The sequence below is a fragment of the Nicotiana tomentosiformis genome, chromosome 3, assembly GCF_000390325.3.
Source record: "Nicotiana tomentosiformis chromosome 3, ASM39032v3, whole genome shotgun sequence".
Classification (NCBI taxonomy): Eukaryota; Viridiplantae; Streptophyta; class Magnoliopsida; order Solanales; family Solanaceae; genus Nicotiana; species Nicotiana tomentosiformis.
In genome coordinates this window covers 142,314,000-142,325,552 of record NC_090814.1, presented here as the reverse complement: position 1 = coordinate 142,325,552, position 11,553 = coordinate 142,314,000, and the positions used below count along the sequence as shown (strand labels likewise).

The window sequence follows — 11,553 nt, the reverse complement described above, 5'->3', positions numbered from 1 at the left end:
AATAATACCAAATATTTATATGTTTTTCCCTATATATGAATTTATTTATACAATATATTTTTTATCTCAAAACAATTGTATAATCATGCTAAATTTTAGGTGAACAATTATGATATAAAAAATAAAATAAGGAAAGAGGAAGTAGTTTGCTTTGTTCTTTATTCAAATCAGTATTTAACTTATAAATGCTATGAGTATTCTATGTGAGATTGGTCTATTGGCTATTAATTTTATTATCCGATCAATAATTTACTTAGATATAAATATTAATATAGATTTTAAAATATTATTAGAAAAAATAATTACAAAAATATTTTATACTAGCAAGAGAAAGAGAGAGAGAGAAAAGTGATTGACAAAAGTCATTTACTAACGCTATGACAAACATAAAGCGCAAAAAGTTTAAATTTTTATCATTTGACACAAGAATTTTGTGGATAAAATTATAGTTATAATTAAACATTTATTTTATGCTATGAGATAATATTAATAATTTAAATCCTCAAAAAATAAATTATTTTTATTAGTGATTAAAAAATATTATTAAGTATTTGAATCGACCTTTTTCCCCGGATTTGAATTAATTGACTATAAAAACAATCCAATTCTATTCCTTTCCAAATTCATATATAGGTAAAATTGTTTTTGAAGTTTATACAAATCTTAGAGTACATAAAATATTTTTCAGAAAAAGACCATCGGCAATAAAAGAAATCAAAAATATAAAATAAAATTTAATTATACTATTAAGAATTAAATTGGTTAAACGAAAACTTAAGGAAATAAGAATGAAATTGGTAGAAGCCAAAATGTATTCATAAAGAGATGTCAGGTGAGATACATTTAACATATTTGTAAATTATATTATAAGATATGTATAATTACAAAATAATATACAACTAATTTAACTAAATTCATCATCTATGGATATTCAGAAGATATTTAATACAATTACTATGAGAAAATTTATTTTTATCATTTAAACAAATATTATATTTTATTTTAGCATTAATATTTAGGAGTTTGAAATTAAATAAGATTTATTACTTAATATACCTTCTTTTTTTTTTTTTTGTTGTTGTTGTATAACTTTCCTTATTTGAATTAAGTAAGAGGTCCTTATATTTAGGACTTTAAAATTATTAAAGTTTTATCTTATATGAATTAAAATTAAAGTATAATTAAATAACACCAAATATGTTTTACCTTATATGAATTTTACATAATTGAACGTTTTTTATCTCAAAAAATTGTATAATCATGCTAAATTTTAGATGAACAATTATGATATAAAAAAAATAAAATAAAGAAAAAAAATTAAAGAAAGAGGAAGTAGTTTGCTTTGTCATTTATTCAAATCAGTATTTAACATATAAATGCGATGAGTATTCTATGTGAGATTGGTCTGTTGGCTATTAATTTTATTCTTTGATCAATAATTTGCTTAGATATAAATATTAATATAGATTTTAAAATATTAATAGAAAAAATAATTACGAAACTATTTTATAATAACAAGAGAAAGAGAGAGATAAGTGATTGACAAAAGTCATTTACTAGCGCTATGACAAACATAAAGTGCAAAAGTTTAATTTTTTATCATGTGACACAAGAACTTTGTGGATAAAACTATAGTTATAATTAAATATTTATTTTATTCTATGAGATGATGTTATTAATTTAAATCATCAAACAATAAATTATTTTCATTAGTGATTATATTAAATAATTCAACTTTATTCCTTTCCTAATTCATCATATAGGTAAAATTATTTTTCAAGTTTACCAAAAACTTAGAGTACATAAATTATTTTTCAGAAAAAGATCATCGGCGATAAAAGAAATTAGAATATAAAATAAAATTTAATTATAGTATTAAGAATTAAATTATTTAACTACAAACTTAAAGAAATAAGGATGAAATTAGTAGAAGCCAAAATGTATTCATAAAGAGATTTCATGTGAGATACAATTTAACATATTTATAAATTATATTATAAAATATGTATAATTATAAAATAATGCACAACTAAAATTTAACTAAATTCATCATCTATGCATATTCAGAAGATATTTAATACAATTACTATGAGAAAAATAATTTTTATCCTTTAAACAAATATTGCATTTTATTTTAACATCAATGTACATATTTTTAATTGATACACACTATACACACGTGCAACGCACGTATTTTAAAAGTTGTTAAACAATAATGACAAACCCAGTATAGTCCTATAAATAGAATCTGGGGATAGTAGTGTGTAACTCCTACCTTAAAAGGTAGAAAAATTAGTTTAAACTAAAAATTTTAAGAAAACCTCTAAAATACTATTAGGAGGTGAACTCAGAATTAAACCTTCATACCTTTTGTAATTCCTTTGAAAACCTTTAAATAAATTAAGTAGGACATTATATATTCCGACATTTTGCGATTGTTAAGGATATTGATTAGTACTAGTATATAATTAGTTTTTGTTTTCTTTTTTGTCTTTGTTCTTCGGTAGGAGAAGTGCACGTGCAAACCTGTTGCTTCCATGTTCCAGCTACGATAGAGCAATATGGTGGTGGCAATACCGTGAATTCTTTCAATACCAGGGGCATTTTCAAGAACAGAAATACATAAAAGCCAGTCGAGGCGTTTGTGAATTTTCATCCCAACATATTTCTCTCTCTTTTTGTTCCAAAAAACCACAATTTATGAAAATGAAGAAAACGGCAATACTGATAGTGCTGCTCTGTGCCACCATAAATGTCGTTTTATCTGTAGATGATGGTAAGTTTCTATGCATTTTCTCTTTTTGCTTCCATTGTGGGAAATATACATAAAGTTGTGTATAACTCATTACTCATTTAGCATATGATTATTAGTGTAATTTAACTAAATTACTTTTGATCTTATATCTCAAATTACTGACTTTACTTATTAAGAATAGTTTTAGAAACATGATAGTGTAATTGTTTTTCACGTGTTAATGTATGTAGTGTGAAAAGCAAAGTTGATGATCACTCCTTGCCTGCAATTCCGCATCTTCTTGCTTTTAGCCTATTTTGGTGTTTTAATTTGCTTTGCCAGTCTTTGCTGTGAGGTCCTGTAGCAGAGAACAATAGACGTATACGTAGAACATAAGATCACAAGCCCTTCATTCGGAAATACAGTATTTAATTTGTTTATTTAATTAGAATAAAGCCCTTCTTGTCTGGTTCTTATGATTTATTTTATAAAAATCAGGGTCATATCTGTTCCGTAACTTTTTTTTCTTCATTTAAGAGCTGTTTCGTAGAAGATTTATGAATGAATATCTCACACAGACACACATACATTTAAAGAGGAAGTAGAAGATGGAAAAAAGGAAGAAGAAAAGAATACTATGAAAATCGCTGGAATATCAAACTTTATTCTAATTTTGGGAGTGGTAGTGATGGAAGTACTGGGGTATAAATTCAGGAAAATATTCATGGAAACCGACCTCCGACGTACACGTAGTTACTTAGCTATAAGGCAATACGATATTTTATGTATTAATTTCATCCAGAATGAAGTTTCAGATTTCTGCACATGGATCTTTAAGACGAGGAATTGGGCAATAAAATAACTGGTTGGGATTTGGGAATATCGGAATAGCCTGAGTCCCGTGTTAATTATTACTACTCTCTTTGTTTCACTTATGCTGATGACACTGCTACTATTATTCGGAGAGTTAAAAGAATTTTGTTTTTTACCGTGATTTATTAAGATATTTTATCAATATAATTTGTACTACTTATTATTACGTAATATAGCTTACATACATCTCTTCTTATTTGGGACATACATGCAGGAGGCAGGAGTGTCTGTTCCGGGTTAAGTCGAACCCAGTCATTTTGGGTTCAAATTATGTATTTATCTTTAAAATTTTATTAAATATGTACAAACTATTAATTTAGAACACAATTATTTAAAATGATTAGGATTCCGAACTCATAAACTTAAAATCCTTGCTCCGCCTCTTGAATACATGGAACTTTATTATTCAAGTTCATATAATTGATACCAGCCTCATCGAAAACGAGTGACTTGATTTTCTTGCAAAAGGTTATTGTTCGTCTATATAGGTTAATTAACAAATTCAAGGACAGTTTACCTATTTGTAGAAACAGTCACGGTAACAGCAATAAACATTTAATAGAATTACACATCTTAAGTAGATTGATGGTCACTTCAATCTTCCATAGGATATAAATGCGACTCAACAATTTCCTTTAGATCCTCAATAGGATTTATCGGAAACAATCTCTCAAACCGTCGTAAGGTAGAAGTAAGGTATGCGTACACATTACTCTCCCCAGACCTCGATTACTTGTAAAATTACACTGAATTTGTTGTTGTTGTATCTTGAATCCCCTCGATCGGTTAAATCTTATCCGCTAAAGTAACCCATTCCATACAGTTTCTTCATTACCCATCTGAATTTTAACCCGTGTTACTTATTGCATTTAATTGGTGGGATTTTTTGAAGAATAGCTTGTAAATAAGAAGGAAAAAAAAAAAGTAATGGAAGATCCAGCCTTGCCACCGATCTTCCGACACCAAGTTGTCATCTCCTATTCGCTACCCACATCTGATTTCTTCTAATAAATTAATCCCAAATATAGCTGGTAGGCTTACTAATCACGGTTTGTTCCTAATCCAAGCCATGTTACACGAAGCTAAAGTAAGGCAAAAAGGAAAAATAAAAGAACCTAATGCGCTGGCCTTACTTTCTTCACGTGATTACTGAACAAAACTTGTAATTATCTGATGGCAGTTAACATGACATGCTGTTTAGATTATACCTTAACCGTAAAATAAGTTCTAATCCACGTAAACGTAGATCTTCTCACGTTCGAGGAAGATCTGGTTGTGTTAATAGAATGTTTGAATATAACTTGAGTTAACATATTCCGATCCAGAATTTAAGTTCTTATCGCTTGAACACACTGTACTCTTGAAATATGACTTCACAAATTGACATACATTAATATTTTAGTGATTATTTTCATATATATTTATGTCTCGTGTCGAAAATAATCATTGAACTCGTGCCTCATCTGTCTAGAGACGAAGCTAGGATCCGAAATTACTGGGTTCAGGATTCTAGCCTTCTATGTTACTGGGTTCTAAAGTAAGAATTTGTACATATTCAATGGATTTCTTAAGACAAATATATGGTTTGCACTAAATATATGGTAACGGGTTCGGCCGAACCCGTTACCGATTATGTTGCGCGGACTCTCCATAACTGTTGTCGCACCCTTGTCGGATCCTCCAAAAATACACTACTTTTGGAGGATCCGACACTCACCCGGCAATATTTCCGAAGAGTCCGAGCAACATAGGTTATCGAAGCTCTAGCTAGCCCCTGTGATGTGTCTCTGTATGGACGTAACTAACTTTTCTATCTTGTGGTTGATCAGGATTATTGCCTAACGGCAACTTCGAGCAAGGTCCAAAACCATCACAATTGAAGGGCACAAAAGTGACAGAGCCTCACGCAATACCCCACTGGGAAATCTCAGGTTATGTAGAATACATCAAATCAGGCCAAACACAAGGTGACATGCTACTTCCAGTGCCAGAAGGAGCTTTTGCTGTTAGGCTAGGGGAAGACGCATCCATCAAAACCAGAATCACGAACGTCACTAAGGGAACTTTCTACTCTTTGTCCTTCAACTTTGCTAGGACCTGTGCTCAAGAAGAGAAACTCAACGTGTCGGTGTCGCCTAACAATGAGCCTAATGACTGGGGAATGCTTCCAATGCAGACCATGTATAGTAGTGATGGTTGGGACTCTTATTCGTGGGGTTTCTTGGCCCAAGCCACAGAAATTGACATCATGTTACACAATCCTGCAGTTGAGAAGGACCCAGCTTGTGGCCCTCTCATTGATTACATTGCTCTCAAGGCTTTGAAAAATCCTCATAGACCAAAAGGTAATCCCTCTCTCTCTGTGTTTTAAGTAAGCTGGTAAAAAAAATCTTTTATACTATCGGTGTATAAAAGTTAAACTTCAGATTCTAATACATAAAATGGACGCAGGCAACATGTTGAAGAACGGAAACTTTGAAGAGGGTCCATATATCTTTCCCAACACAAGCTGGGGAGTTCTAATTCCTCCAAATATTGAAGATGATCACTCACCATTGCCTGGATGGATGATTGAATCTCTCAAGGCAGTAAAATACATTGATGCTGCACACTTCGCCGTGCCGGAGGGCAAGCGCGCCATCGAACTTGTGGCCGGTAGAGAAAGTGCAATAGCACAACAAGTGATAACTACAAAAGGGAAGGTCTATGATCTCATGTTCTCGGTAGGAGATGCCAGCAATTCCTGCCAAGGGTCTATGCTTATAGAGGCATTTGCCGGCCAGATCACTTTGCGAGTCCCCTACGAATCCAAAGGTAATGGAGGATTCAAACGAGCCAAGCTTCGGTTTAAAGCAGTTTCTGAGCGCACCAGGGTCAGGTTCTTGAGCACATACTATCACATGAAGAGCGATCACTCTGGCTCCTTGTGTGGTCCTGTGGTTGATGATGTGAGATTAGTTGGAGTTCGCCATCCATAAATTCCATAGATCAATCAATTACTAGTAATACATAAACTAGAATGCCGCGAATGAGTTCTTATTCCATGTAATGTTACTATGGCAGAGATGTTCGTTTTTTCGTATTGCAAAAGCAATTAGAGGGTTACATCATTTAGTCTTCGGTGTCATATCTTACATGTACTTACAAAAATTTCAAGAAATCAAATAAAATCCTTCATGAATCTACTCATTCGTTGCTCATATTTAATTAGATGAATCCAAATTCCAAATTAAACTCTATTTTAATAAACCCCAAAGAGGAGATCAATCTAAAGACATCATTGTAACACATACTCAAGATATGGTTAAAAAACTAGCTAGCAACACACAAGTTATACTCTACTATTATACAGTCTACATTGCTTTTCTAGTCTGATACTCTCTAATTATCTATCAAAAGATGCAATTTCACTCCAATATCTTTACTTATTGATTTGTTCGGTCATCTGAAACTCACTTCCTGTTGTCCAAAATTCACTGAGAGAGGAATTGAAGTTCTTCTTTCTACAATTTATGAAAGAGATATGCCTCTTTTTCCTATGTGCTAATAGAAGGATTAGCCCTCTTACCAATATCTTCTCTACTCACTGCCACATAAGATGCACAGTGTTTTTCTATGCACAGCTTCTTCTATTATCAAGAAATGAATAGCACCAAAAACAAAGAACAGTCTGAGGGGCAGAAAGTACAGAGACGACTGCAGGGCGGTCATTATAGCCAATTAGGAAGAGCGGAAACATAGTTTTTACCATTGTGTCGGGCCTGAAAAGGTAAAGAAAATCAGGCAACACAGATTAAATTTTCGCCAAACTTTGTAAAGATCACCTTCCGGAAACAGGCTCTCTGCCTTCCAGGGTAGGGGTAAGGCTGCGTACATCTCACCCTCCCCCGACCCCACTTGTGGGAATTCACTGGGTCTGTTGTTGTTGTTGTTTGTAAAGATTACGTTAGTGATAAAACTCGGATCAGGTGGATAGGCTTCTCCATTATCAAACCTGGCAGCAGCTTCATTAGCAAAACGCTGTGGAAGCCGATCACTCTGTTTCCAGGATAGTCATGCTCTGTAACAAATCATAGGACAATTTATTTGGGCCATATAATTTCCATATCGATATAACTTGAAAAGCATCAATACCAACGCAAAGAACAACTGTCACTACCTTCTAAATAAGCAAAAACTAGCACAACCTGCTTCAAATGATGCATCGAGTGTGCAAACTCTACAAATTAGCACTTGCTAATTTCAACAAGATACTCTTGTTTCCTATCCACAGGGCTAAAGGTCCTTATAGGCTCAAGGTTAAAAAAAGTTCAACGATATAATTATGTTAATCCTAGTAGACATTGGCATCCCAGACCCCACTTGTGGGATTATACTGGGTTTGTTGTTGTTGCTAGTAGACATTGGCAATTCTAGGGTACAATAAAATTCTTAATGACTCTGTACCAATTCAATTTATTACTACTAATTTTCATAGAATTTAGACACTCAAGCAATTTTCCCCCCAATCAAAAGTAAAAATATAACAGTTGATTAGAACTGATTACAACAAGAATTACATCTCAATGTCAAATTATTGGAGTTGGCTTTATGAAATATTTGGACCTCTTTCATTACAATACCTTTTTAGGACAAATTAGTTCTCTCGCACTAGAGAATCTCATTCTCAACTGACAAAAACTGATTCCCATATAAATTCTCCTACATTAGGTTGAGTAAGCAGACATATGAATAATACTCTTGAATTTCACAAGACCTGTTATACAAATTCTGCAATGCTCACTCGTTCTCTTTATATAAATCACTCTGACATACTTTAAAAATAAATAAATAAAATAAAATAAATAAAAGATCAAATATCAGCACTAATTATCTGCCTATTAACAATTACAAAATGGGGACTGATTGGGAAGAGCGTTCATACAAGTAATCTTATAATCAACATCTTTATTGTTATTGGAACAAAAAAAGACTAAATTGAATGATAGCTCTCTAACTGTCAGAATTCACATGGAACAAACTACTTTTCAACAAAAAAATTAAAATTATAAATAAAATAAAAGAAAAGAAAAGTTGAGGCCTCAGCGTACCATTGATAATTGAAAGCTAGAAGACGTTTCTCTGGCAACAGCAGAAGTGATTATTCCAAATCCTTAATTGAAAAATAGAATCAGAAGATCCAAGTTTTAACCAAAGAATGACAGCGAAGTGAAAGTCAAATTAAGCAAAGAGCTAGCTGGTAGCCTGGACCTAAAACTGGACTCTCAATTCGGATTCGGGTAATTCTAATAGTCCGCCCAATTCTGGCGATCTTGGGCCCCGTTGCTATACTGGGCCCGACGGCTATGTGTCCTTTCTTTGGACTTGTTAAATTTCGAGAATCCTATCAGCCAATGGGCTTTTGTAACAATTCTTATAGTCATATCAATTTATTCTGAATCTTAAGGAAAGATTAAATGTTTTCCTTTTTATTTTTTGTCTATGCTTTCCTATCTCAAAATATTTTCTGGGAGTGTGGGCATAATCTGCTTTTCTGTTACCAAACTTCATATGTTAAACAAGCTATGCCTGATAATAAGAAAATTATTAATCTAAATAAAATTCAATATGTCCGAGCTGCAAAAAAAAAGTTGTATACTGGACTTGAAAAATAACCATGGAGTTAGGTTGACATGGATATAATCTATCTATATATAGATAATGCAGGGACATTTTCCCATGACATGGCGTATCTCTTTAACAAGGAATGCTATTTATCTTTTTTGTCATTGTTTTTGCTATTTATTATTTTTCAATAATTTAAGTAAATAAAGACAACAAACAGTTCTGAGGGCAATCAAGAGTTGCAACGGATGATTAAACGAATCATTTCTTAGAGAAATTAAGTCAATTAATGTCCAATTATGTTGACGATAAATTAGAGATGATCGGAGTTATGATCGAGGCACATCAGTTTATAGAGGTACATCATATGATAAAGTAAAGAAGAAGAAGAAGGAGGAGGAGGAGGAGGAGGAGAAGAAGGAGGAGGAGGAGGAGGACCTAAAATTTCGAAGTACAGCACTAACCACTAACCTAGAGTCTTTTGTTTTGTTTGACATATTTTCTGCAAGACCAATTTATCCCAAAAGTGCTAGCACCACATGACTCATTATCCAGTTGTTTCTCCAACGAATAAATGAAGGAATAGTCTAGAACATCTTAGCTGTATTTTCTATTTTTATTGTATATACATAAATAGTACAAAGGTACAAATTCATTAGAGAAATACAAAATAGTATAGGGACACCTAGCAAAATAGTACATAGGATTTTTGTATAAATTGATTATACCCGTACATATGATATTTCATTCAATACAAAAAAAACAAAGTCAGAGAACCAAGATTTGGTTTCAAAATTGTTTATTCTTGCATGGTATCAGAGCATGTTAATTAATCTGCTTGTCGTCAAATCTTCTCTTTCAGTTTTTGTGTTATTCCCTGCTTTCTTTCAAGATGGTTGAAACAAGTGAACCTACACTTGCTGCTGCAGTTCCTGGAACTGGTTCATCCAAGAAAGAGGTGATTGATTCATCTCATCCCTTTTTTTTTCATCCTTCTAACTATCCAGGGATGAACTTGGTTTCTTCAGCTTTTGATGGCAAAAGCTATGGAGCTTGGCGTAGAGCTGTAGTCATAGCCCTTTCTGCCAAGAACATATTACGGTTCATAGATGGAACCCTCTCTATCCCAGATGAAAACTCTGGTCTTCACGGTGCTTGGGCAAGATGTAATGACATAGTCCTCTCCCGGTTGCTCAATTCTCTCTAAAAGGAGATAGCAGAGAGTGTCATATACTCACACAGTGCAAAAGACCTGTGGAATAATTTAACAGACAGGTTTGGTTAGACAAATTGGGCTAAACCTTTTCAACTACATAAATAACTAAGTGTTGTGGTTCAAAAAAATTCTAGTATATCTAGTTATTTTACAAAAATAAAAAGCTTGTGGGATGAGTTAGATACACTCATAAACTTCTCTACTTGTTCATGTGAGTGTGTTTGTGGTGCAAAAAGAAGAAATTTGAAGACTTACCAAGACCAAAGACTTCTGCAGTTCCTTATGGGACTCAATGACACCTACATAGGTGTGAGGAGCAATATTTTGTTGTCTTTTCCTTTGCCTTCTCTTGGGCAAGCTTACTCAATAGTCATCCAGGATGAGAAGCAAGGGAGATACATACTTCTCCTGTTTATTCTGGAGATTCTGCTTCATTCATAGCTGCACAATAGGGTTCTGGTGCAAAAAGGTTCAATATGAGAGACTCAAAAGGGAAGAAAAATGGATATGAGGGAAAGAAGAACAACATGTGCTCATATTGCAAGAAGCCAGGTCATGTGGTTGAAGAATGCTACAGGTTAATTGAGTTTGCCCTAGATTTCAAGTTTACCAACCAAAAGAAATTCCGAGGGATAATTCAAGGAAATAATGTTTTCACTTATGAGGAAAATTGAGCACATGACTCAAGAATCAAGTCACTTACTTAGGAAAACATCTCTCAATTCCTGCAGCTTCTTCAGCATGTTCAGATGAGCAAAGAGGGAGCCAACAGTTCTGAGAACAATGTTGATGTTAACCACGCTGGTACAACTTTTTCTCATAATTGCACCTCATGTTTTGCACATAATAAAAGAGAAACTTTGGTATTAAATAACGGTGCATCTAAACATATGACATTTGATAAAACTTCCCTCTATAATATAACTACTCTGCCTAAACCTAAAAATATAAATTTACCAAATTCTCATAAAGTCAGGGTCACACACTCGAGAACAGTTTCAATTTTTCCTAACATGACTCTTCATAATGTGTTATATGTTCCTGCCTTTAGGTTCAATTTGCTTTCAGTTCACAAGTTATGCAAGCAACATAATTGTCTACTTCTATTCACATCTTTATTTTATTT

At 33.0% G+C, this 11,553-nt stretch overlaps 1 protein-coding gene and 1 long non-coding RNA gene across 2 annotated transcripts; one reads left to right on the top strand and one right to left on the bottom strand.

The window, feature by feature from the left end:
• Positions 1-2,625: 2,625 nt before the first annotated feature.
• On the top strand, positions 2,626-6,792 carry LOC104088341 (BIIDXI-like protein At5g11420). The gene is made up of 3 exons (XM_009593002.3): positions 2,626-2,776; positions 5,437-5,952; positions 6,059-6,792. Exons 1-3 carry the CDS (start codon positions 2,701-2,703, stop codon positions 6,583-6,585), a joined length of 1,119 nt encoding a protein of 372 aa, XP_009591297.1. The 5' UTR covers positions 2,626-2,700; the 3' UTR covers positions 6,586-6,792.
• Positions 5,988-9,444, bottom strand: LOC104088340 (uncharacterized). The gene is made up of 2 exons (XR_011415040.1): positions 8,698-9,444; positions 5,988-7,667 (listed from the first exon to the last, which is right to left on the bottom strand). It is a non-coding gene; the product is annotated as an uncharacterized lncRNA (long non-coding RNA).
• Between the last annotated feature and the right edge of the window lie 2,109 nt (positions 9,445-11,553).

Excerpts from the sequence above, each read along its gene's own strand:
- LOC104088341 (XM_009593002.3), top strand. The coding sequence starts at position 2,701 with ATGAAAATGAAGAAAACGGCAATACTGATAGTGCTGCTCTGTGCCACC. Across the intron at positions 2,777-5,436 it reads CGTTTTATCTGTAGATGATG|GATTATTGCCTAACGGCAAC; the intron begins GTAAGTTTCTAT and ends GTGGTTGATCAG. Across the intron at positions 5,953-6,058 it reads AAATCCTCATAGACCAAAAG|GCAACATGTTGAAGAACGGA; the intron begins GTAATCCCTCTC and ends AAATGGACGCAG.